The sequence below is a fragment of the Macaca mulatta genome, chromosome 9, assembly GCF_049350105.2.
Source record: "Macaca mulatta isolate MMU2019108-1 chromosome 9, T2T-MMU8v2.0, whole genome shotgun sequence".
Taxonomy (NCBI): domain Eukaryota; kingdom Metazoa; phylum Chordata; class Mammalia; order Primates; family Cercopithecidae; genus Macaca; species Macaca mulatta.
In genome coordinates, this window is record NC_133414.1 from 75,862,947 (window position 1) to 75,890,552 (window position 27,606).

At 47.3% G+C, this 27,606-nt stretch overlaps 1 protein-coding gene across 2 annotated transcripts; it reads right to left on the reverse strand.

Annotated features, from left to right (window-relative positions):
- Nucleotides 1-24: 24 nt before the first annotated feature.
- SEC24C (SEC24 homolog C, COPII coat complex component) lies at nt 25-27,557 on the reverse strand. 2 transcript variants are annotated; one of them, XM_015147286.3, is made up of 24 exons: nt 27,492-27,557; nt 24,916-25,115; nt 21,343-21,478; nt 12,348-12,520; nt 11,752-12,123; nt 11,298-11,431; nt 9,979-10,047; nt 8,541-8,652; nt 8,196-8,323; nt 6,593-6,731; nt 6,269-6,384; nt 5,974-6,098; nt 5,643-5,834; nt 5,331-5,424; nt 5,017-5,133; nt 4,186-4,356; nt 3,293-3,389; nt 3,044-3,189; nt 2,711-2,849; nt 2,463-2,581; nt 2,181-2,360; nt 1,728-1,919; nt 1,401-1,490; nt 25-1,244 (listed from the first exon to the last, which is right to left on the reverse strand). In XM_015147286.3, the coding sequence occupies exons 2-24, from the start codon at nt 25,085-25,087 to the stop codon at nt 1,104-1,106; spliced, it is 3,354 nt and encodes a 1,117-aa protein (XP_015002772.1). In that variant the 5' UTR covers nt 25,088-25,115; nt 27,492-27,557; the 3' UTR covers nt 25-1,103. The 2 variants fall into 2 exon arrangements, with proteins under 2 accessions (XP_015002772.1, XP_015002773.1); XM_015147287.3 differs by lacking the exon at nt 9,979-10,047.
- Nucleotides 27,558-27,606: the final 49 nt, after the last annotated feature.

Below are 27,606 nucleotides of genomic sequence, written 5' to 3' on the forward strand. Positions count from 1 at the left end.
CGGGAGTAAACATGAGGCTAATGGTTACATCTTAATTTATTTTATTTCTTTACAAATTAAAGATGCATTGAAAAATAAACCAATGAGAAATGAGAGGTCCAGAGCAGGGGCATCCCAGGCGGGGAGCAGGCAAGCCTGGCCACCGTCAAGCCTAGCCCTTGTCCTGCCCCCAAGCCAGTTGGGGTTGGAAGATAACTGTCAGCCACTCTGTCAATACCAAAGCCCAAGCGGTGTCCCGGCAGGAGAGAATGGCGCTCCAGCTGCCTCTGCCTCTCTCCCCAACAACCCCGGGCCTGAAGAAGCAGTGTTTCTCATGGGAGCTCAGAGTGGGATGTGAACTGGCTCTGTGAGGTATTGCAAGTTGATGACCAGGCTCCCTAGGCTCCCTATAGAACCATCCAGTGTTGGGGCCTCTCCAGCTGGAAAGGAGACTGGTACCTCTCCCAGATCTTAATATACTTTGCAACTGAATTCCCAGGTCATCTCTGACAGTGTCTCTCTATCCACGGAGTGATCATCAATCATTGCAGGAGAGAGCGAGTGAGCAGTGAAAGCAGAGAAACTTGACTTCTAACCTCCAGGCCCAAGAAGGACTGACCACTTTTCTCTCCATCACCTATGGGCTATACCCCAGCTCTTGTGCACCTGTATGTTTTATCCCTAATATAGGAAGTTGTGGATGACACTGAGCTGAATTAGCCACCCCCTGTAGTAACCTTAGGATCCCCACTCTTTCCTGCCTGCCCCTCTCCTCTGGGGAGACTGGCCCAAAGGGACACATAATATTGCCAGGGTCTGGGTGCCTCCAGACCCCCAATACCGAATCATATACAGTGAACTGAGAAACTACATTCATTATGACAGGATTAGCAGGAAAAAGAGGGTAGAGTGAGGGAACAGGGGCACCTTCGATCAGCAGGACATGACAGAGTGGCAGGATAGTTGAGCCCAGAAAGAAGGTGTCTCCTTATATCTCCCCCTCCCCCCCAAAGAGACTGAGGTCAGCTTACATGACATAAGATATGGTACTGTCCCAATTTCTCTGACATCCTGGGGTGCTTTCTGGAAGCTGGCCTGGGCCCTGTGCCATTTACCCACTTGCTTTAGCTCAGTAGCTGCCGAATCTCCTTGTGCATATGACAGAGAAAGTCCACATAAGATGCTCCCCCACTCAGACTCTTATCTTCCACCAGGAAGTGCTTGAACAGCATCTCCAGCTTGTCCTCCTGTTTCACCACGATAAGCTATAGCCAGAATTCAGGGTTCATGAGGCAATGCCAAAGGAAATTAAACATGCCCAGAAATCCCATTTGGCAGTCACTTACTCATTCCCCACCCAACCCCCACTTCTAGGCGAGGACTTGACCCGGTAAGAAATCCAGGGTTCAGATCAGTGTTACCTTCATGTACCGGGATCTCTGTGCCCTTAAGCTATCAATGAGGCCTCGAACCTTCTTGGACAGTGGATTATCCAGAACTGGCAGAACACTCTAGAACACAAAATTCATTTATCCTTATGGTAAGGCACTCTGAGTTCAGTCAAGGTGGGGCAGCACACATCTATGCATCATCTGAAACAAGGAAGCCTGGGAAGAATGACAGCAACTGCCCTTGTCCCCAAGTGTTCCCTGATATTTAAGGGGACTAGCACACTAACTTTATTGGCTCCCAATCGTTTCACAAAGTATACTTCCACACCCATATTCTCCTTGACTCCTTGCCCTCACCAAGCCACTGGTGATCTGACTGAAGGAAGAGACGCTGAAAAGGCTCTGGACAACACCCTGTTGGACGCTTGCTCCCACCCAGAGGAAGAGGTTGAGGCCATTCTCCAGTAAATACATATCCCCATTGCTTAGACGCTCTTCAGAGGCTCGAACTGCTGGTGGTTCGGTGGTACTCTCGATGGGAGACTTTGTCTAGACAAAAGGAAGGGAGCAAAAGGTTACCAAGGACCATAAGACAAGTCTGTCCCCCACCACACACAAAATTCTGAAAGCTAAGTCCTCAGATACCACCCCTTCTGGGGTCTCAGTAACTCTCTCAGTGTGAAAATTGCATCAGCTAAAATACATAAAAACAAATTCCACTAGTGTCAGACTGATATTAGCCTATCCTTTCCTCCTCCTAAGAGGCCCTTTGCTCCATGCAAGATCTCAAACTCCAACCCTCAATCGCACCAAAGGTAAGAGCCGAGGGTAGAAGAAGACATTGGTCTCAGCCACATCCATGGAGGTAACTAGCTGTCGGACATAGGCACGGTCATCAGTAGTTATTTCAGCTCCAGGCTGCAGGACATCACTCTTCAACACACAGTTCAGGTAAACTGGGAGTAGCTTCATGCACTCAGGAAGGATCAACTGAGGGGATTATCAAAATAAAGTCGATGATCATGAGAAATCCCTCCCAAATGCAAACATTTGTCCCAACAACCCCACCTCCCACTAATATACTTGCCCCACCTGTCCTGCAGAGGAGGGGCTAGCACAGTTCTTTCTGTAACAGGCCAGGATCTGGGCACACTGGGTGATGAGAGTGTCACGAACAGCCTTCACAGGGCTATTCAGGACTCCCCGATATGCTGGATGGGAAAGCAAAGACAGTCACTGGTCAGCTGCCCATCATGTATGCATTCCCACCATCATAACTACCCGCTCACCATCCTGGACCTCTCAGCCCCAATCCCACCCTGCCCTGCCTCTACCCTCACCAAACTTGGCCATGTAGTTGATGAGCGTGTCAGTCTCACAGTTTCGATACAGATCAGCCAGCTGGGTGCAGCAGTTCAGGGCCAGGTTATGGATGCGGAGCCGACGCTGCCCTGCACAGCTGGTGTAAAGCAGGGCACACTAGGGGAAGGGAGAAAGGGGGAACTCACACTCCTCCCTCACAAAGGCCCTTTGCTACATTATTAAACTAGAAGAGAGAAATGAGCCACTCCCCTGCCCAGTCTCTTCTTCCAGTGCTCTCTACCCACTCCTCACCCTCTTCTATACCAAGCGAATGACACATTTCCTGCCCAGCCCCGCCTCCCGCCTGCCACCTGCAGGAGGGCTCCGCTCTCTTCATTGAGCCGATCATCATGCTTGAACTCCACAGTCACCGTTTTGTCCCCATCTAGCCCAGCCAGCTCCACGTCTGTTGTGTTGCTCATGTAGAAAGCTCCAAAGAAATCTACAGCACGGATACCTGAGGCCACATGGACAGAGTTAGGGCAAAAGGTATGACAAGTGCCACATGCCTCCCTTCCAGACTTAGGCCCCCCACCTGCTCTTCTCCAACCAGGACTGACCAGTGCTTGTCCGGACCCGCATCACAGCATCAAAGCCAACAACCTTCTGGACATCACGACGCAGGTCACTCAGGAACCGCTCCTGGTCGTTCTCCACCTGCAGGGCCCCAGACCCAGAGTCATATCACTGACTAGACATAGCTCATCCTGCAGACAATCTCCCTGTACCCCTTCCACTCTACAAGGCTGCCTAATTATCATCATTACAGTGACGATGATAATGATGATGACAACAATAGCTTTTAAACAGACTGCACACCAGGTACCACACAGAGTGCTTTACATATAATTATTTAATTTTGTAGACAAATCCTACTTAAGTATTTTAACCCCATTTTGCAGATGAAGGAACAAAAGAGGGAGTACTTAAGTAATTTATCCTAGGTCATGTAGCTAGTAAGTGGTGGGGCCAGAATATCAATGCAGGACTGATTCCAAGGCCCATGTTCCTAACTGCCACACTCTCGGGCTCACTTCTTTAGACTATGCAGTCTTCTCTTCCAACACTATTTCTCTTTTTTTGGAGACGGAGTCTTACTCTGTCGCCCTGCCTAGAGTGCAGTGGCGCAATCTTCACTCACTGCAACCTCCGCCTCCCGGGTTCAAGGGATTCTTAGCCTCCCGAGTAGCTGGGATTACAGGCACCCGCCACCACACCCGAGTAATTTTTGTATTTTTAGTAGAGATGGGGTTTTGCCATGTTGGCCAGGATGGTCTTGAACACCTGACCTCAGGTGATCCGCCTGCCTCACCCTCCCAAAGTGCTGGGATTACAGGCGTGAGGCACCATGCCCAGCCCCAATGCTATTTCTATTAATGAGTCAGCCACTCCATATATAAGCAGGTATTCCCAGCCCCGCTGCCATCTGCCACTGCAAATACTATTACCATACCTGAAAGCAAGCATATTTGTAGACAGAGCCACCGGTGAGCTGGGGCACAACAGAGAGCGTGGCCACATCCACATACTGGTTAGGGAAGAGAAAGAGATCTACACAGCAGCCTTGGGCCACACACTCTTTGGCCAGGGTCTGATAGGCACCTGTCTGAGGCTGGAACAGAGTCTAGGGGGAAGGGAAATGGGGAGAAGAAAATGTTCAAATATCCCAGCTCTGCCCTATTTGAGAACTGAATAGCTAGCATAGGATATTCAAATTCATGGGAGACTTCAGATCTACTTCCAAGGATTTTGCAATAGTAAAAAATTCTCTTTTATATTATTTTTATTTTTTTGAGACAGGGTCTCACTCTGTCGCCCACGCTGGCATAGAGTGGCGTGATCTCAGCTCACTGCAACCTCTGCCTCCCAGGTTCAAGCGATTCTCCTGCCTCAGCCTCCCAAGTAGTTGGGATTACAGGTGTGTGCCATCACGCCCGGCTAATTTTTGTATTTTTAGTAGAGACGGGGTTTTGCCATGTTAGTCAGGCTGGTCTCGAACTTCTGGCCTCAAAAATCCGCCCACCTTGGCCTCCCAAAGCACTCGGATTATAGGCATGAGCCACTGTGCCTGGCCAAAAGTTCTCCTTTAAAAAATAAACAGAAGTCTACCAACAGCTTTGGCATCAGATGGAGTAGAGAAGTATGGCAGCAGTGGAGGTTGGTAGTCACAGATACGGTATTTGAAAGGGTGGAGTGTCTGGTCCTAGCCCCCATCAAGAAAATAGAGTCCCCACTTCCTCTGTAATGAAAAATCCTTCCCCTCCCCCATTTTCCAGTCCCACACCTTCTCCTTGTCTGTGTTGATCAGCTTCCTGTCATCTCTGTTCTTCAGTTTCCCTGGGGCCTCTGCAATGGGCAGGGATGTATGGAATAGAAAGAGCTTCCCTGCACACTCAGCAGCCTAGGAAAAAAGAGAGGACTACTTGTTTATTCTTTATTCATCCACCCCTTCCACTGTCATTTATTAAGCACCAACTATGTCAGACAGTTTAACTTACTGGACAGTCATCCACTACTGAAGAAAGAGGTTGTATCCCAGGGGATAAGATGGTCAGAGGAAAATGAGTTAGAGGAAGTTGCCAGATACTCCAGCCTTACCTTCAGAGCCTCCATCCCAGCCTGGATAACTGGGACAAATACTGTCTCTGTTTCCCTTGTGTCTGCAAACATTTCTGGAATCTGATCCAATAAGCTAAAGAGATAGGTGACGGAAAACAACCAAAATTGCTATCCAGATTCCAGATACCTCAGTTCTCAACTCCCTGAAGAGTCATCAGGCCTCTAGAATCTGACAACTCCTGGGCCACAGCCCCTTTCCATCTACTGTCCAACACCTCTGCTCAACTCCATGACCTTCTATGGTGGTACCCATGCCACTCCCAACCTTTACCTCCACAATCTGGCTCTTACCTGGTGATAACTGCCCGAGACTCATTGACGTTGACCAGGAAGCCATCCAGCAGTGGCACAAACATGTCAGCCACATCGGACACAACCATCATCTGTGGCTGGGCCAATGAGCTCTTCACATTATAGAAGTGGAGCACCTTATTGTAGGTGACAAAGCCAACGCGGATTGCTGACTCTTCTGCCCCACCCTCCCTGTAGAAGGTGACATTGTTACCTAGACTTGCCACCTTTTCCACCACACACAACTTCATGACATCAGGCTTCATCTCTTCAGTAAACCCAGACACCCTATCATTAACCCCAGGAAACACCACAGTTCTGTAACTCTCACCTAGGTAGAAAGTCTAACAGTGACTTGAGCTCCTCACAGAGGAGCCTAACAAGACCAGTCCTGATGGCATTGTAGGAGACGTCAATCATGAAGATAAAGGCAGGAGGGCTGGGGAACTTACTGTTCTGCAAAGGAAGAAAATGTTGGGGAGACGGGTAATGCTAACCAGGCCAGCTGACTAGAGAGAAGTCAACATCAAAAAGGGACAAAAAAGGGGTGAGGGAAATGATAACAGCCATTCTTAGCTGTCTCATTATCCTCCACCCACTGCTCCTCCCATGCTACCTTCCCTCACCTTGCAGTAATCTACAGTGGCCAAGAATTCATAAGAGCCCAGGGATAGCTCAGGACGGTCATAAGCATCCACACGTTTGCCGGTATGATCCAGGTGCTGAAAATACTGGGGGGGAACTGTGGGGAGCATGGCAGTGTGTTACTTGAAGATCCAGTTTCAATCAGTGTATCTAGCCCTAGCTGAGCTCACTCCACTATCCCTCATTCCCATGTGCCCTACTTCCCCAGCTCCTGAAAAATGGACCCTCATCTCTCTAACTATTAATAGAGAACAAGGAAGATACAATCAAGACCTTTCCCCAAATCCCAGCTTCCATGAACATACCATCATTGATACAGCTGCAAAAACAGCACTGGAAGCGCCTCCCTCCTTCAATGAACTGCATAAAGGGACACATGTATGCTTTGCAGCGGTTGCAGCGCAAAGGGCCAGATTCCCCATGGTCCACGACATATGGTGAAGCCTAAGGCACAAAGGAGAGGGGATCAGACATAAAGGAAAAAACTACAGTAGGTTCAGCCAGGAGATGAGGAGGAACAACCGGAGGGAGAAGGCGCATGGTGTAGATATTCTGCCTACAGAGGAAGTAGGAAGCACAATGATGAAAGGGAGTAAGGACAAATCACAGGAAAATGTCCCTATGAGTAAAAATTATATAGTTCTCTCTTGCTACATCCCACCCCCAGAGCTGCATTTCTCACTGAAAGAGAAGAGGAACTGCAAAACCGGCCGTATCAGACCAGGGGCTGCCATGGCATATGAGGGAGAAAGCCAAGATTATCTAGGATTCTCCTTTCTGGTCCCATCTCTAATCCCCTTCACTCTTGCTCTAAGAATCTGGACTCAGCCGGGCGCGGTGGCTCAAGCCTGTAATCCCAGCACTTTGGGAGGCCAAGGCAGGCGGATCACGAGGTCAGGAGATCGAGACCATCCTGGCTAACACGGTGAAACCCCGTCTCTACTAAAAATACAAAAAACTAGCCAGGCGAGGTGGCAGGCACCTGTAGTCCCAGCTACTCGGGAGGCTGAGGCAGGAGAATGGCGTAAATCCAGGAGGCAGAGCTTGCAGTGAGCCAAGATCCGGCCACTGTACTCCAGCCTGGGCGGCAGAGCGAGACTCCATCTCAAAAAAAAAAAAAAAAGAATCTGGACTCTAGCTCCTTCCCTTACCAAATATCTATAACACCTCCTCTCCTATCCCTGGGATTCCGTGCCAGCTACTGATGCCCCAAATGTCACCCTACACATAAGAGATCAGTGCCCAACTATCCCCAATGGGACCCAGATGGAAATACACAAACACACAGAGGAAGACAGAGAGAGAAGCGGAATATAAACTGAGCCTTGGGCTTCTAGTAAGAGAGAACCCTATCGTAAGATAAGCAAGGCTGAATATGAGTATCCTAACAAGGCCTGGTGGAGCAGCTGCCTCACTCGCTCTCTACATCCTGGTATCAGGTACTGGGGTGACAGATCAGGCCACAAAACAGGTGAGAGAAGGATCACTGGATCCTAATCTCGTTTTTTGCTTATATGCTGTCCTAACAGCCCTAACCTGGGATAACAGGACAGTCAGGAAAACATGGAATAATGTCCTTCTCATCATCTGGAGATTACCATCATACAAGAGGTTCCTACATTCAGCTGTCTTCTCCCCTACAGTTTGATCCTACCTCTTTTCATACCGCTTGTTCCCCCTAGGGACCATCCATGTTCCTTCACAGCAATGTCTTGGGCTTTCACTCTCATCCCTACCATCCCCTCTCCAGGGATGGACCCTGGGATAGAAAGCCACTAAAGATAGTCTCCTCTCCTGCCTAACTAAAATATCTTCCATTGTGAAGCCGGAATCACATCCAGGAAGAAAGTTTAGTCCCCCCTCTACCTCCCTCCCTTTCATTACACTCTAGCACCTTCCCTGACTCACCTCCTCTGGGGGCAGCCTTGCCAGCGGTTTGATGACTGCTGCCAGGGGCACCTGAGCCTGCTTAGCCATGTCAGATGTGCAAGGGATATTATAGGATGTACATCGGATGTATCGGGGACTTGCATTCCCTGAAGAAGGAGGTAGAAGACCCAAGTCAGATCACAGAATCCTTCCAGACACCAGCTCTCCATCATCTCCACAAAGCTAGAGGTGATGGTGGCTTTTTCCCCAGAGGGACTAGAGGGAACTTGTCTCTGGTTAAAAACCAAAAAAAAAAAAAAAAGGCCCCAACCATAAGCTGATAATCTTGAAGAAAAAGCCCCTGTGGGAGGAGCTAATTCTCACCTTGGTCTTTCACCAGGAAGTTGGTAGTGACTAAGGGTGGCACCTGGCCCCGTACTCCAGTAACAAATGGCTCTGTACCCCGGTTGTTCCTGTCATCTTCAATGACCTGAATCTGCAGAGAAGTGAAATGAGTTAGGTGACAGAAGAAAAAGGAAGTGTCAGGTCCCAGAGTGCCAAGAGAAAAAAAGGCTAGAGCCGTAACACAAAAACTAAAAATTTGCCAGGGAACACCTCATGCACCAGGCCTGTTCTCCTTCTGGAGATCATATAAAATGCTGCAATGCCAATCTTTCACCCTACAGCAGCCAATCTTTCACTCCCAGCAGCCTGCTGGGCTGGCAACATGAGAATGGGCTTCTTTATGAATTGACCCCAACCCCCCATCAATCGTGAACACCCTCTCATTCCTCCCATTCCAGGAAAAGCCCCAGCTCTGATGACAAACCTTCAAACATGATTAGATTCCATTCCCCTCCCCCATCATGCCTTCCCCGATCCTCTCTCCAAGACACATTCTGAGTCAGAGCAGGAAAACAGACAACAGTAACCATGTAAAAATGAATCTACCTGGAATGACTCTACACTCAATGAAATTCAAGGGACAGGGTGAGGAGAGATTTAAACGACCAGAAATGATCAACTAAAGTGAGGAAGCAGATGCTGCCTTACTTTCAGGTAAGCATCAATGTGTATATATAGGAGGAGAGGATAAGTACCCAATCCTTATAGCTCAATCCTCAGTCCTCCACATTTTGACAGACTCAGCAAAGGAAAATAAAGGACCTGCAAAACTCATATTCAGACCTTTATGCAGGCTCATGACCTTTGGTCAGTTACTTCAAGATGGGTTTGGAAAACCAGAAAAAGCAAAGGGCAAATGAGACTCTCTATCCCATGGCAGAAAAGTTGAAGCTTAGAAATATATCAGAGTGAAAAAGACTCTTCAGATGAGAAAGTACTCACACTTTCCCAAACCAGCAGTCTCTTCTCCTGTAAGAAACTCCAGTTTGGGATACTATGAATCTGTACGTTCCTATACCGATATTTCTCCACAACAGGCTACAGACAAATCAAATCCAAAGTGGAATGATCTACTGTTCAACTTTGTCCTCTTCCATCACACATCACCTGCAGGCTCCTGGAGGAGCCAGAAGGACTAAAGCCAAAACTTAACATGCCACCTGACCCCACCCTTAGAGCCTGACCTTCCACCACCCCATACTCAAGGCAAACAGCTTGCTACCTCTTCATTTACCTGGTGACTTGAGGCATGCATATCCTTTTAGCTTGTATAAGTGAGTATCTATAAGGGCTAGGGCTAAAGGAAGAGAATGGAGAGGAATGGACATGGTAGATGAGGTGAAGATGAGGTCACAGGCATGCATGGATGGCACTAACACAGGAATGACATGCACAAACACCCACCCCCTGCACTTACTGGACTAGGAATGGCATCGGGGTCTATTCTGTGCCTGGTTTTCTGCTGAGGAGGCAGCTCACTGAGTTGCTTTTAGTGTTTTAATAATAAAGGCAGCAGGGGAATACAAGGAGGGAGACAAAAGAACAAGAGGCAGATGTTACTTCTCTCAACCCTGTTGAGTTAGACATGAACAGCTGGAGCCCAGCTCATACTGCTGAAATCAAGCCCCCTCTAGATACGAAATTCCAAGTCTTTCTGGCTCAACACAGAGGCTTTAATGGCTCAGACTATGATGTAGAAAGATAAGGAAAGGGACAAACAGGAGGCAAGCAGGAGTTATACAGGGAGGGGCTGAGGCTGAATGGAAGAAACCGTAAGGAAGAAGAACAGGAATGTTCCCCTAAAAGGCCAAACCTCCCATTCTAAGGACTATCTTATGCTACAAGAAGCCTCCCTTCACATCCAACCAGACTCTCCTTCTTACTGAAGGAGGGGGAAGGAAGGAGGGGCTGCTTAATTCTCCTGAGTTCTCCTTGGCCAACAGGCTCCCTCACTGTGGTGGTTACCCAAAGGAGGAAGAGGGAAGAGAACAGAATGGAATATGACAATGGCTAAGCATGGCAAGGTAACTGACATAGCAAATGTTACAGACAGAACTATAAAGTGGCCCCTACTTGTCAGTACAGTCCTAGTCTCTATTCTGAGTCTGATAAGCAGGGCCTGAGGATTCTGATGGCTCCCCAAGGGTGCAATTCACCCTCTTCCTGGGAAAAGCTCTCCAGTGGGACTTTACATACATACTGCCCTCATAAACTGTCGTTCACTCTTCCCCATCTACACAGCAGAAGCCTACCAGACAAAAGTACTGGGGACTTCCTCCTAAAACTGTCCAAGTAAGAGCAGAGAAACCAGTGAGGCTTTCCTTCTCTTAACATCTAACATAGAGAATTCCCACCTACTCTACCCATTAGGAAGAAGGCCATCCTTCTAGATCTAAGGGGACAAGACCCAGTCACTGCTCCACAGAAGGACAAAGGCTACCATACTATGTATGTACAGTAGTGACAGAGTACAGTCCTCAACTCACAGATCTACTGGTGCTGCTGCTCACTCTTGGTTTCCCTTCCTTCTCTGCCCATCTATAGAGTAAAACAGCCCCCCAAAAGACTCCTAGAACCTCAAGTTCCAGTTCAGAGTCAAATTATATGTAAGTTCTCCAAGAAGATGAACAAAAAGGGAAAATTATCAGAAAATGCTAGGCAAACATTTCATCTAGATTGACCTGCCTATCTGGCAGACACAAACCCTTCCTCAGGACCATGTAAGTTTCTACTTACAGGGCTTGGGATGGCATCAGGGTCCAGGCGCTTAGGAGGCAGTGGCTGAGGCCCAGACTGACTGCCAAAGGTGGGTGCTGCTGGGTAGGGGCTTCCATAATTAGGCTGAGGGCCCCGGGTTGGTCCGAAGGAACCTGAGACAAGGGCACAAGGTTGATGAACTCAAAATCCCATCCCTATCTCTTCTTAAGGCCTCAGGAAAATGACTAGACTCCTACAAACATAGAATTATGAGGTACACTAATGCCTGGCAAAGCCATTCAGAAAGACCATGTTATCTGAACTACAAGAAAAAATAATGTCTTATAAACCCCATATCCTAGGAATAATACCCTGAAGCTGCCCATCTAATTCACCACTTAGCAATACTAACAACAAACAAATTAAAAAACATCAAAAACCACCTGAGTAGCCGATGCCTCTAGATTCTAGACAGACCTTGGGCAAGACTCACCATTTTGTTGGGGCTGATAGCCTGGCTGCTGCGGGGAGTGCATAGGTGGCAGTGGTCCCAGGGGCCCAGTCATCTGGGTGCCAGGGGGCAGAGCTTGAGGAGGAGGTGAGGACACATGGTTGGGCTGGCTCACTGAGGGCCCTCCAAAACTCTGTCCAGGCAGGAGTGGACCAGTTATCGAAGGCAGCCGAGGACCCCCTGAAGCTGGGGGTGTGAAGCCAGAGGCCTGTGATGGGGCAGATCGCTGGGGAGTCTGGATCCCAGGATGACCTTGGGCCTGGCTAAGGGGAGGAGCCTGGCCCTGAGGATAGGAGCCATACAGACCAGAGTTAGGGAAACTTCCTGAGGCTGAAGCCAGCGATGTTGGTGGGCCTGAGAAGTAGAATAAAGGTAGAGTCAAAAGCCCAGTCATTCTGCCTCCTTGTTCGGTAAAGCGACTTTCCTTTCCACACAAGAGGGGCAGGTATGACTGTCCCATCTTCTGAGGCTCAGAGGCACAGGAAATACAAGGGAAATAATAGAGATTCAGGTATAACCCCAGAGTCTGATGCCTCTGAAAAGGAGACAGTAACACTCCTGTGTTCATAGCCACTCACCATAGCCCAGCCCTGAAGAGGGAGGGGCTGGGGCCACAGCACCGCTGATCTGCATTCCAGACAGCTGCGCTGTCACCTGTGCACTTGTCGGGGGAGGGCCATAGGGCTGAAGCACAGCTGGCTGGTTGCCCACAGGGGCCAATGGGGACCCAAATGGCTGAGACCCAGGCAGCCTGTGAAAAGAAAGAAAGCAGAGGTGACTAGTGGGGCTAGGACATCCTTTGAAGTCAGCAGAAGCTTCGCATCGTACAGGAAGCTACATTGTTTTGTGACATCTTACTCTCACCCTGAACTCTTTTATGGCTTCATACTTTTGTATATTTATGGGTAAATTATATTCCTGATTGTTTATACCATGATTATTCATGGAAAATCTTGTTTTCCATTAAGCTCACTCCACAAACATAAACCAAGCACCCTCAGGTCAAGTACTATTTACTCTGCTAACTAAATTATTGCTTCCTCTGCTTCAATTCTTTTTTTTTTTTTTTTTTTGAGACGGAGTTTCGCTCTGTCGCCCAGGCTGGAGTGCAGTGGCCGGATCTCAGCTCACTGCAAGCTCCGCCTCCCAGGTTCACGCCATTCTCCTGCCTCAGCCTCCCGAGTAGCTGGGATTACAGGCGCCCGCCACCACACCCAGCTAATTTTTTTTGTTGTATTTTTTATTAGAGGCGGGGTTTCACCATGTTAGCCAGGATGGTCTCGATCTCCTGACCTCGTGATCCGCCCACCTCAGCCTCCCAAAGTGCTGGGTCACAGGCGTGAGTCACCATGCCCAGTCGCTCGTTTTTGTATTTTTTATAGATAATGGAGTCTCGCCATGTTGCCTAGGCTGGTCTCAAACTCCTGAGCTCAACCAATTCACCCGCCTCAGTCTACCACAGTGTCTTTCCAATATACTTTCCATTCAGTGTCTCCCTCTCTGATTATTCCCATCAGCACAAAAACATACAAACATCTCTCAGACAAAAAAAAACCCAAAAACCAACTATAGTGGAAACATCCCAAATGTCCATCAACAGAAGAATGGATAAACAAAATGTAGTTGCCCGCCACCTCGCCCGGCTAGTTTTTTGTATTTTTTTTTTTTTTTTAGTAGAGACGGGGTTTCATCGTGTTAGCCAGGATGGTCTCGATCTCCTGACCTCGTGATCCGCCCGTCTCAGCCTCCCAAAGTGCTGGGATTACAGGCTTGAGCCACCGCACCCAGCTCAAAAACTTTTTAAAAAATCCAACCAAATTACCTCACAGCCTCCTCAAACTTTTGCTCCCCTTTTAGCTAAACATTACAAAAGAATAGGTCTATACTCTGTCTTTATTTCTTTTTTTTTTTTTTTTTTTTTTTGAGATGGAGTCTAGCTCTATCGTCCAGGCTGGAGTGCAGTGGTGCGATCTTGGCTCACAACCTCTGCCTCCTGGGTTCAGTTCAAGCAATTCTCCTGCCTCAGCCTCCCAAGTAGCTGGGACTATAGGCATCCACCATCATGCCTGGCTAATTTTTGTATTTTCAGTAGAGACAGGGTTTCACTATGTTGGCCGGGCTGGTCTCAGAACTCTGGACTTCATGATTCACCTGCCTCGGCCTCCCAAAGTTCTGGGATTACAGACGTGAGCCACCGTGCCCAGCCTTACTTTTTATTATTATTTTTTTTTGAGACAGGGTCTCACTCTGTAACCCAGGCTGGAGTACAATGGCACTTACTTATCTGTGGCTCACTGCAGCCTTGACTTCCTGGGCTCAAGCAATCCTCCCACCTAAGCCTCCCCTCCCAAGTATCTGAGACCACAGGCACACACCACCACACCTAGCTAATTTTTTTTATTTTTTGTAGAGAAAAAAAAATAAATTATTATTTTTATTTTTTGTAGAGAAACAAAAATAAATTATTTTTATTTTTATTTTTTTGTAGGGTCTTGCTATGCTGCCCAGGATAGTCTTGAACTCCTGCACTCAATCAGTCCTGTCGCCTTGGCTTCACAAAGTGCTGGGATCACAAACATGAGCACTGTGCCTGGCCCAACTCTAATCAAAATGCCTTCCTCTGATAATCCCTTCCAGCCCGGACTGAGGTGTGGTTGTTCCACATTTGTTTCCAGAAGGTACTCCAGTAATAATAGTGTCACCCTAGATCCATTTTTTGTTTGTTTGTTTTTTGTTGTTGTTTTTGGTTTTTGAGACAGGGTCTCACTCTGTCACCCAGGCTACAGTGCAGTGGAGCCATCATGGCTCACTGTAGCCTCAACCTCGAGGGCTCTATCAATCCTCCTGCCTCCACCTCTGCTTCCCAGGCACACCAACAATGCTCAGCTCTTTTTTTTTTTTTTTTTTTTTTTGATAGTGAAAGGATCTCCCTATGTTGCCCAGGCTGGTCTAAAACTTCTGGCCTCAAGTGATCCTCCTGTCTCAGCCTCCCAAGGTGTTGAGACTACAGGTGTGAGCCACTGCACCTGGCCTCAAATTAAAAAAAAAAAAAATTAGGCCAGGTGCTGTGGCTCATGCCTGTAATCCCAGAACTTTCGGAGGCTGAGGCAGATGGATCATTGAGGTCAGGAGTTTGAGACCAGACTGACCAACATGGTGAAACCCCATCTCTACTAAAAAAATACAAAAATTAGCCCAGGCATGGTGGTGCACGCCTATAATCCCAGCTACTCAAGAGGTTGAGATAGGAGATTCACTTCAACCTGGGAGGTGGAGGATGCAGTGAGCCAAGGTCTCACCACTTCACTCCAGCGTGGGCGACAGAGCAAGACTTCATCTCAAACAAAAAAATGGCCAGGAACAGTGATTCACATCTGTAATCCCAGCACTTTGGGAGGCCAACACAGGTGAATCACTTGAGGTCAGTTCAAGACCAGCCTGGCCAACATGGTGAAACCCCATCTCTACTAAAAATACAAAAAATTAGCCTGGCATGGTGGTCACGCCTGGAATCCCAACTACTTGGGAGGCTGAGGCAGGAGAATCACTTGAACCCAGGAGGCAGAGGCTGCAGTGCGCTGAGACCGTGCCATTGCACTCCAACCTGGGCAATAAGAGCAAAACCCTATCTCAAAAAAAAAAAAAACATTATTGAGATGTAATTTCCATATCATTAAATTAATTCCTTTTAAGTGAACAATTCAATGATTTTTAGTAAATTTATAGTTATGCAGCCATCACCAGAATCAAATTTTATAACATTTTCATCATTCCAAAAAGATCCGTCATGTCCATTTGCAGTCCCAAGAACTTTTTTTTTAACCCATCCACAGTCAGCCTGAGAGAAACAGGACTTCTTATCTCCCTCTTCCAGTGTGCAGACCTTTTTTCCCCTAGTTGGCTTGCTCACTGAAGGTGCAGCCCAGGTCCAGACGTTATAAACAATATCTCAGTTCCAAAACTCCTCTCAGGAAAGCCCAAGGACTCATCTGCCTTCCCCAGTACCTGCTTAAATTTAAGGCCCTGGCTTTTCAAGATGATGAATCCACCCAACCTACAGGCAGCCCCAGAATCAATTTACCACTCTGATTTTCAGTCCTTACTTGACGGCTGGGCACAGTGGCTCATGCCTGTAATCCCACCACTCTGGGAGGCCAAGGTGGGCGGTTCACCTGAGGCCAGGAGTTCAAGACCAGCCTGGCCAACATGGTGAAACCTCGTCTCTACTAAAGATACAAAAATTAGCTGGGCATGGTGGCCCACACCTGTAGTCCCAGCTACTTGGGAGCTGAGGCAGGGGAATCACTTGAACCTGGCAGGTGGAGGTTGCAGTGAGCCAAGATCGTGCCACTGCACTCTAGCCTGGGCGACAGAGCAGGACTCCGTATTAACAACAACAACAAAAAATTCACATTTTCTTTTAAGCTTAACTTTGCACTTAAAATTTTTTTTGTTTCTATTTTCTCTCTCCTTTCTAGATGTTGGTAGCAGAGGGTTTTCAGATTATGTCAATCTGCCACCCAGCTGAAATTCTTTGACTCACTCCAACTGGGTAGTTTTCTTTATGTCTACACTGAAACTGCCTTTATCGATGATGCCAACCTTGCCGAATCCAATGGTCAACTGTCAGTCTTCATCTTACCATTTGGCAGCATCTGACATAGCTGATTACTCTCTTACCTTCTTGAAATACCCTCTTCACCTGATTTCAGGACACCACACTCTCTTGGCTTATCTCCCACCTCACTACTGCTCTTTCTCATTGTCTTTTTTTTGTTTTTTGTTTGAGATGGGGTCTTATTCTGTCACTCAGGTTGGAGTGCAGCAGTGAGATTTTGGCTCACTGCAACCTCCACCTCTTGGTTTCAAGCCATCCTCCCACATCAGCCTCCCAAGTAGCTGGGACCACAGGCATATGCCACCATAGCCAGCTAATTTTAGTATTTTGGTAGAGAAAGGGTTTCACCATGTTGCCCAGGCTTGTCTCAAACTCCTGAACTCAAGCAATCCACCTGCCTCTGCCTCCCAAAGTGCTGGGATTACAGGCATGAGCCACCACGCCTGGCCCCTCATTATCTTTTGATAGCGGCTCCTCTTTACTTTTAAATGTTGGTAAGCTCCAAGTCCTCAATTCCATTCTTTACTCACTTTCTAAATGATTTCATCCATGGCTTTAGATATCTATAGACTGAGGACTTCCAAATTTCTATCTCCAGTTCTAACATCAGTCTTGAGCTGCAGATTTGTATATGCAAATGCCCACCTAACATCTCTACTTGCATACAGTTTGTATGAGGGACTTGAGCATTTGCAGATTTTGGTATCTGTTGGTCAGGGGAGGTCCTGGAACTATTCCCCCATGGATACTGAGGAATGACTGTAGTGAGATTTGATAAACATTTTGAAGGTGGAGTCAATAGAATTGGATGTGGGTTATATGGCATCATATTTGCATATATCCTCCTGTATACTTTTTTTTTTTTTTTTTTGAGACAAAGTCTCACTCTGTCGCCCAGGATGGAGTACAGTGGCACGATCTTGGCTCACTGCAACCTCCGCCTCCTGGGTTCAAGCGATTCTCCTGCCTCAGCCTCCCAAGTAGCTGAGATTATAGGTGCCCGCCACCACACCCAGCTAATTTTTGTATTTTTAGTAGAGATGGGGTTTCACTATGTTGGCCAGGCTGGTCTTGAACTCCTGACCTCAGGTGATCCACCCACCTTGGCCTCCCAAAGTGCTGGAATTACAGGTATGAGCCACCACACCTAGCCTCCTCCCATATACTTTAAATCATCTCTAGATTACTTATAATACCTAATACAACGTAAATCAGGGGTGTCCAATCTTTTGGCTTCCTTGGGCTACACTGGAAGAAGTGTCTTGGGCCACACGTAAAATACACTAACACTACACTAGTGACAGGTAATGAACTTTAAAAAAAAAACTCATTTTTTTTTTCTTGAGACGGAGTCTCGCTCTGTCCCCTAGGCTGGAGTGCAGTGGCGTGATCTCGGCTCACTGCAAGCTCCACCCCCCGGGTTCATGCCATTCTCCTGCCTCAGCCTCCCGAGTAGCTGGGACTATAGGCGCCCACTACCACGCCCGGCTAATTTTTTTGTATTTTTATAGAGACGGGGTTTCACCGTGTTAGCCAGGATGGTCTCGATCTCCTGACCCGGTGATGCGCCCACCTCGGCCTCCCAAAGTGCTGGGATTACAGGCGTGAGCCACCACGCCCGGCAACCTCGTATTTTTTTTTTTTTTTTTTTTTTTGAGACAGAGTCTGGCTCTGTCGCCTAGGCTGGAGTGCAGTGGCCGGATCTCAGCTCACTGCAAGCTCCGCCTCCCGGGTCTATGCCATTCTCCTGCCTCAGCCTCCCAAGTAGCTGGGACTACAGGCGCCCACCACTTTGCCCGGCTAGTTTTTTGTATTTTTTTTAGTAGAGACGGGGTTTCACCGTGTTAGCCAGGCTGGTCTCGATCTCCTGACCTCGTGATCCGCCCGTCTTGGCCTCCCAAAGTGCTGGGATTACAGGCTTGAGCCACCGTGCCCGGCCAAACCTCGTATGTTTTAAGAAAATTTATGAATTTGTGTTGGGCCACATTCAAAGCTGTCCTGAGGCATGCAGATTGTGAGCCACAGGTTGGACAAGTGTGAAGTAAATGTTATGTAAAAAGTCCAAACTGTGGGAAATTCTTTGGGTTAACTGTTTTGTTTTCTTCAACAGATAAATACTAAGAAAAAGAAGACAGAGGTGGAGCTTATAGACTTAAAAGACACACCAACTGTTTTTCCTGTGGGTAAAACTAAATTGTGGTATGTGTGGTTGTACATTTGAGTGTAAACTTTTTTTTTTTTGAGACAGTGTCACTCTGTTTCTCAAGCTCTGGAGTGCAGTGGCGAGATCACACTCAGTGTAGCCTCAACCTTCTGGGCCCAAACGAAACCTCCACTTCAGCCTCCCAAATTAGCTAGGACAACAGGCATGCCACCATGCCCAGCTAACATTTTATTTTTTGTAGAGATGGGGGTCTCCCTGTATTGTACAGGCTGCTCTCAAAATTCTGGGCTCAAGCAATCCTCTCACCTTGGCCTCCCAAAGTGCTGGGATTATAGGCATGAGCCACCTCACCCAGCCAAGTGTAAACTATTTTTTAAAAACCACAAGAAAGTCAGCTGGGTGTGTTGGCTCACACCTGTAATCCCAGCACTTTGGAAGGCCAAGGTGGGTGGATCACTTGAGGTCAGGAGTTCGAGACCAGCCTGGCCAACATGGCGAAACCCTGTCTCTACTAAAAATATTTAAAAATTAGCCATGCGTGATGGCAGGCACCTACAATCCCAGCTACTCGGGAGGCTGAGGCTGAAGAATCGCCTGAACCTGGGAGCTGGAGGTTGTAATGAACTGAAATCACACCACTGCACTCCAGCGTAGGCAACAGGGCAGGACTCTGTCTCAAAAAAAAAAAAACATGAAATTACTGTAAGAGTCAGGATAATGCAGGATAATTGTTATTTATGAGGGGAGGGAGAGAATAATGTTTCAATCGGGGCACACGGAAAAGCCTTCTGGGGTGAGTGGCAAAGTTATCTTTCCTCATCTGGGTTGTAGTTGCAGTTACAAAGGAGTTTGCTATATAATAATTTACTAAGGCATACATTTGTTCTTTTTGTTTTTTTTGGGTTTTTTTTGAGACAGGGTCTTGCTTTGTCACCTAGACTGGAGTGCAGCAGTACAATCATGACTCACTGCAGCCTTCAACTTGTAGGCTCAAGCAATCCTCCCACCTCAGCCTCCCCAAGTGCTGGTATTAAAGGAGTGAGCCACTGCACCCAGCACGGACCAATGTATTTAAAACAGTTCCCTACCCCCTCACTGTACTCTCACCCTGTTTTATAACTTTATGTACATTTGTGTACTTGTTATCTTCTATGTACCCCACTTGTTTGACTTATGCATACTTACATTCAATGCTAAAAATGTGTATTCTGGACACCCAGTTAAAGTGTCAGAAAGTGACTTTTCTATTATCATACCTCTTTCCCACAGTTACATTTTACTCTTTATTTACCAAAAACAAACAACACTCCTGGTCAGGTGCAGTGGCTCATGCCTGTAATCCCAGCACTTTGGGAGGCCAAGGTGGGCAGATCGCTTGAGCTCAGCAGTTTGAGACTAGCCTGGGCAACACAGCGAAACACCATCTCTACTAAAAATACAAAAAATTGGCCGGGCGCGGTGGCTCAAGCCTGTAATCCCAGCACTTTGGGAGGCCGAGGCGGGCGGATCACAAGGTCAGGAGATCGAGACCACAGTGAAACCCCGTCTCTACTAAAAATACAAAAAATTAGCCGGGCGCGGTGGCGGGCGCCTGTAGTCCCAGCTACTCAGGAGGCTGAGGCAGGAGAATGGCGTGAACCCGGGAGGCGGAGCTTGCAGTGAGCCGAGATCGCGCCACTGCACTCCAGCCTGGGCAACAGCGTGAGACTCCGTCTCAAAATAAATAAATAAATAAATAAAAATACAAAAAATTAGCTGGGTGTGGTTGCTCATGCCTGTAGTCCCAGTTACCTGGGAAACTGAGGTGGGAGGGTCACCTGAGCCTGAGACGTCCAGGCTCCAGGGAGTTGTGATCCTGCCACTGCACTCTAGCTTGGGCCACAGAGTGAGATCCTGTCTCAAAAAAATTTAAAAATTTTAAAAAGCACTCTAATAGAGATGACTGCCCTCCTTTAATGGACTTTCATGCTAAAATGGGTTTATTGGGTCATTGTACCACTGACGTTTTCACCATTTATGTGGTTTCCCTTTTAGTATCTTTCAGTTCCTAACTGGCCATACCCAAACTTAACCAATCAGTCTTACTAAGTGCCTGATCTAGAGGAAAGGGGCAAATCAAAAGAGATGTAAATAATCCTGAGGTTCTGTCTTCCCATTTCTCCCTTAGGGTAGGTTCAATAGGACTGCAACCATTATTGAAGACGTATGTCTAGTAAAGCAAGAAACTCAAGTTCACAGAAAAGGAAGAATATGCAAAGGAACCCAGGTACTAAGATGGGTCAATAATCCACAGGGCTGGACATCAGCAGTACCTATAAACTGGAAAAAAGAAGACAAAGTACAGAAGGGTAGAGGGAAGAGAAAAAGTGATCTACAAGAAAGGCAAAGGAGAGAAAAAAAAAAAAAAAACCCATAACTTCCTAACCTTTCTACTTTCATCAGAGTGATTTTATTTATTTATTTATTTATTTATTTATTTATTTATTTGACAGAGTCTCACTCTATTGCCCAGGCTGGAGTGCAATGGTGCGATCTTGGCTCACTGCAACCTCTGCCTCATGATTCTTCTGCCTCAGCCTCACAAGTAGCTGGGATTTCAGGCACACACCACCACACCCAGCTAATTTTTTATTTTAGTAAAGAGACAGGGTTTCTCCATGTTGGGCAGGCTGGTCTCGAACTCCTAACCTCAGGGATCCACCCACCTTGGCCTCCCAAAGTGCTGGGATTACAGGCATGAGCCACTGCACTCAGCCTCATGAGACCAATTTTAGATTGACCAAGTACCTACCTTTGCATCTGAACAGTGGAGCTTGGCCCATTCTGTACATCTCCTTGGCCAAACTGGCCATATGCAGCCTGGCCACAAGGAGCCTGTGCTGTTGAGGCTGGAGGTGCCCCTGAGGAAGGTGGGGCTCTTGACATACCTGAGGGTAAAGGACAGAAACTAAGTGACTGGGAAATAACTTTCTCCTCCACCCTGAGCCAGGAATGCAAAGCAAGGATCAATAAACTCAGACCTTCACTGGCCCAATACCACAGTTTAGGCAGCGAAAAGGACACTACCAGCATACAACTCTAGCTACAGCAGTATTCTAAACACAGATTCCCAACAGGGGGCCTATACTCTCCTAGACAAGCATACTAGGGGTGAAGCTGTAGCCAGAGACACAAGAATGTAGGGCCTTCCTTTGATCACCATACTCTCAGTCAATCCAAGACTGCCTAATATTCTTACCCTAGACAACAAGTCAACTCTTCTAAGGAAAAGATCTTACTCCAGAACTCAGAAACCTGGAGCATATATGAAAAAGGACACTCAGAAGATGACCAAGTAATATACTGAACTAGGCTACAAAGAAAGACACTTCTTGGGGAGATTATTCTGCCACCTTCTTCATTCATTCTGCTTATACTAACTATATCCTTTCATCCACTTCTAAGTGTGAAAACTTCAAACAGCACGTGATTCAGGAACGTGTTCCTATAGGTCGGAGACCTTGTTTCTGCCCAACAGTTCAATAAGGACAGCTGGCCTGTCCTCCCGTTAGCACTGCCACCTATGTCCTCACAAAAGCTGTACTCCATCCTTCCTATTCCTTAGAACCACCATCAAAGCTACTTTCACTACTCTTAGCCATTCTTCACACATGAAGTTCAGGGAGAAAGCAATTAGTTACTTGGCACATCACTTTTGAAATGTGGATGACCTCTGTTCAAAGAATTGTTTTTCTTTTGCTCTGCCCTCAGTAGAGACTAGACATTATAGAACCTGCCTACAGGAACATGATTAACCTAAACTTGCTCACCAACCATGACAGAATCAGATATGTTTTCCTCTAACAAAGCTTTCTCATGAGAGAATGCCAAACTCCAGGACTTGACAAAGCGGAGGTGGACTCTGTTCAGCCAAAGTCTCAGCTTAGAATTAAGGTTCTTCCAAAGATCTGAGGCCTAATCTCATCACAGTTTTTTTTTTCCCCACAGTTATAATTAAAATCGTCATACTTCATTATTTCCCAAATCTTACTCGTATCTCTTTGATGCCTTCTTTTTTCCATATCCCTTTATAAAAGCATAAAGAATTTGGCATACCCTAAATCATCAGCTAGCCTAAGCAAAGATTTACTGTTAACTACTTCCAAAAAGCCCCTGTGGAGAATCTGTAGAGTACTAGCTGCTCTTCTTGAAAAAGTAAGGTAAGGCCGGACGTGGTGGCTCATGCCTGTAATCCCGGCACTTAGGGAGGCCAAGCCGGGTGGATCACGAGGTCAGGAGTTCAAGACCAGCCTGGCCAACATGGTGAAACCCTGTCTCTACTAAAAATACAAAAATTAGCCAGGCTTGGTGGCATGTGCCTGTAATCCTGGCTACTCGGGAGGCTGAGGCAGGAGAACTGCTTGAACCCAGGAGGCGGAGGTTGCACTGAGCCAAGATCATGCCACTGCACTCCAGCCTGGGCGACAGAGTAAGACTGTCTCAAAAAAGAAAAAAAAAAAGAAAGAAAGAAAAAGTAAGGTAAAAACCAAACACTCAACCTAAAGCAGCATCGGATTAGTATTCTCTTATTACCATGATATTACAGAGCATCTAAGAAGCAAAGGAAACTCAAGCAAAGGAAAAGGACTGATATCAGAAGAAAGATATGAGAGGCACCAAAAGTCAGGCACACAAATATCACACTTTTCATCCCCATAAACTACACTGTCCCAGGCTAATTTATATATAAGAATCATCAGTCCAACAAAAGGCATTCAACATATATGAGGAATAAATGATTTCAAGGAGACTACAAGTCAACAGGAAATATTCGGTCCTGGTCACAGGATCTAGAGGGGCATGGACCACAACCCTTCCATTTAGCTCTGAACAATGTGACCAGGTGATACCCACAGTAAATGAGCTGTCAGTGAACCTGGGAGATGTGTTCCCACTAGATGGCTTAAGGCAAAAACACAGTACCTTACCTAAAAACACGGAAGACAGCTGGGCGCAGTGGCTTACGTTTGTAATCCTAGCACTTTGGGAGGCCAAGGCAGGTGGATCACCTGAGGTCAGGAGTTCAAGACCAGCCTGGCCAACATGGCAAAATCCCATCTCTACTAAAAATACAAACAATTAGCCGGGCGTGGTGGCACATGCCTGTAATTCCACTTGAGGTTGGGAGTTCAAGACCAGCCTGAACAACATGGAGAAACCCCATCTCTACTAAAGATACAAAATTAGCTGGGCGTGGTGGCGCATGCCTGTAATCCCAGCTACTCGGGAGGCTGAGGCAGGAGAATCACTTGAACCCAGGAGGCGGAGGTTGCAGTGAGCCATATCGTGCCACTGCACTCCAGACTGGGCAACAAGAGTGAAGCTCCGTCTCAAAAAAAAAAAAAAAAAAAAAAAAAAACAGGCCAGGCACGGTAGCTCAAGCCTGTAATCCCATCACTTTGGGAGGCTGAGGCGGGCAGATCACAAAGTCAGGAGTCCAAGACTAGCCTGGCCAAGATGGTGAAACCCCATCTCTACTAAAAATACAAAACAATTAGCTGGCGTGGTGGCGGACGCCTGTAATCCTAGCTACTCAGGAGGCGGAGGCAGAGAACTGCTTGAACCTGGGAGGCAGAGGTTGCAGTGAGCCAAGATGGTGCCACTGCACTCCAGACTGGGCGACAGAGTGAGACTCCATCTCAAAATAAATACATAAATAAAATACAAAAATTAGCTGGGCGTGGTGGCACATGCCTGTAATCCCAGCTACTGGGGAGGCTGAAGCAGGAGAATTGCTTAAGCCCGGGGGCAGAGCTTGCAGTGAGTTGAGATCGTGCCACTACACTCCAGCCTGGGTGACAGCAAGACTCTGTCTCAAAAAAAAAAATAATAGGCCGGGCGCGGTGGCTCAAGCCTGTAATCCCAGCACTTTGGGAGGCCGAGACGGGCGGATCACGAGGTCAGGAGATCGAAACCATCCTGGCTAACACGGTGAAACCCCGTCTCTATTAAGAAATACAAAAAACTAGCCAGGCGAGGTGGCGGGCGCCTGTAGTCCCAGCTACTCGGGAGGCTGAGGCCGGAGAATGGCGTGAACCCGGGAGGCGGAGCTTGCAGTGAGCTGAGATCCGGCCACTGCACTCCAGCCTGGGCGACAGAGCGAGACTCCGTCTCAAAAAAAAAAAAAAAAAAAAAAAAAAATAATAATAATAATAATAATAATAAAAGGGAAGGGCGCCCACAGGGCTCTCAGCTACACAGGGCCAGATTTATGTTCCTCAATCCCAGTCACCCAAACTCCTCAGGTAGCTTAGCTAGAGCAATACAACCCAACCTGAAGACTCTGCTGATTTCCCTCCCTAGCTCAAAAGAAACAGAAACATACCTTGGGGGGGTGTTTGCTGATAGCCTGGTACTGGGCCATTGTAGGCTCCATAGGGAATGGTGGGGGCTGTGGACCCTGACTGCCCACCGTAGCTGGACTGATGATACCCTGGGTAGACGGGCTGGGGCTGCCCAAATGATGGCACAGGTGGAACTGACTGATTGACGTTCATTATGAAAGCATTCCCGGTTTGGTCTCACCTATTAGAGAGACAGAAAAGAAATTAGTTAAAATGAACTTTCTAAAGAGAGCAACTATTCAGGGCAGGAAGTAGAGATAAAAAGAAATTGATCTTATCAGACAGTGATGAGTTTAATAATCCTCACACATCCACAGGATGTTAGTAATTTTCTGCCCCAGTCAGTATTCAGATTACCTTCTTAAAAGCAAGGATTTTGTTACTCTGACCACCCCCCCCCCTTGTCACTGTCTAAAGAATATAAATTTCAACTTCAGACAGACCCACTGAAATGGAGCAGCAGCCTCCATTCCCCAGTGGTATGATTTCTGGTGTCTAGTCACACAGAGTCTTGTGGCTGATGAACTACCTTGATGTTACAGGTAAAAGAAACAATGTTCCCACTTTCCATTCATTCACTCTAGCATCCATTCATTCAACAAACATCGAGTACCCTCTAGTGTGCCAAACAATTGATTTAAAATCAATCAGGCTAAAAGTCTAAAACAGATCCGCTAAAATCCTTCCCCCTCAATGACAAAATTTAGACTGATTTACAGAAATGACATTCTTTAGCTAAACTGCCATAATACAAATGATACTCCGACCCCAGTCTTTCCACCAAAAGAGTGTATGGACCTTAAAACTGAAGGGTTTTTTTGTTTTGTTTTGTTTTTGAAACAGAGTCTTGCTTTGTTGCCAGGCTGGAGTGTGTAGTGGTGGCGCCATCTCAGCTCACTGCAATCTCCGCCTCCCGGGTTCAAGCGATTCTCCTGCCTCAGCCTCCCGAGTAGCTGGGATTACAGGCACATGCCATCATGCCTGGCTAGTTTTTGTATTTTTAGTAGAGACTGCGTTTCACCCTGTTAGCCAAGCTGGTCTCGACCTCCTGACCTCGTGATCTGCCCACCTTGGCCTCCCAAAGTGCTGGGATTATAGGAGTGAGCCACCACACCCGGCCAAAACCGAAGCATTAAAATCAATAAATGTTGGCCGGGCGCAGTGGCTCACACCTATAATCCCAGCACTTTGGGAGGCCAAGGCAGGCAGATCACTTGAGGTCAGGAGTTCATGACCAGCCTGGCCAACATGGAGAAACCCAGTCTCTACTAAAAATACAAAAACTAGCCGGGCACGATGGCACGCGCCTGTAATCCGAGCTACTTGGGAGGCTGAGGCAGGAGAATCGCTTGAACCCGGGAGGCAGAGGTTGCAGTGAGCTGAGATCGTGCCACTGCACTCCAGCCTGAACAACACAGCAAGACTCCCTTTCAAAAAAAAGAATAATAATAAATAAATGTAAAGGACACCTGAAAACTCTAGCAAGGTAACAGATTAAAACCGAGTGCAGAACAGGCACCTTCTTCACATAATCTGAGGAAACAGTTCAAGAATCAGGGGCAAAGTTAGATTTCATGGAAAAAATCATTCATCTCATCCCTCAAGCAGAAGACTATAAATATTCTAAATTTCAATGCACTTCTCCAACTCTCCTGTTTCTGCTCCCCTTACGATTGTTACGAATCTCGGCCACCATCAAAATTATTACAATCTTGCTCACCAACACAGGGATGAATTAGAGGGCCTTTTCTAGATAAGGTCTTTCCAAGAAAACTATCTCATCACATCTACTTTCAACAGCTGTATCATTCCAATTATCCTATAGACAGAAGAGGCCCAGGAAGCAGAAGCACTCAGAGTTGCTGCAGAGGGAACAATGGGCCTCTCCCCCTTTGCTAGAAGGGCCACCTTGACTATAGAAAATGAGCTGATCCTCGTCCAAAACTCTTTAAACTCAAAGTTATCTCAGTAGCTGTTCGTCCAAATCCTAAACCTTACACAGATCACTAACACTAAGTTTAAAATATGTCCCCTCCCTATATCTTTCCAAAGTCGGGGGGAGGGGTAAAGAAAGGAGCTTCTTCTCCAGAAAATAATTCCCTCAAACACATTCAAGATCTTGGAGTCAGACTGAAGTCTCGACTCCATTCTGGTGGATAGTCGAGGGTGACAACCCAAAGGGGCGGGGCAAGCTTCCTAGAACTCTGAATGTAGTCAAGCTATGGAGCCTCGGAGAGCCGGGGATCAAGACCGAGAAGCCAAGTCAGCTTCTAAGGCCACGATAAGAGAGGCGGCTGCTCTATTGAGCACAGAGTCCAAGCGTCTTGCACCTTTTAACAGGCTCGGGGCAGGAAGCAGGAGCCGGAATCTGGGCCGAGAGACGAAGGGAGGGTCTAGGACCTGCTCCTGGATAGTGGATGCGTGAGGTGAGGGTCTCTTCCCAGGCCCCGCCCCCAGGCTCCTCCCTTCTTTCTGAAACCGGACCCCAATCTGGCCAGTAATACCCTGACCTCTCCTTCGCTTTCCTACCCACCAACCTCCCGATGCCACTCCTCACCCGGCTCCAGATCCAGGTTAGACTTCGTTCCTAACGTCAAGGCTCCCAGGCTTCACTTCCGGTTCCGAGGGGGGTCGTCGCTTCACCCCCGGAAGTTCCTCCTCCACGCTTTAGG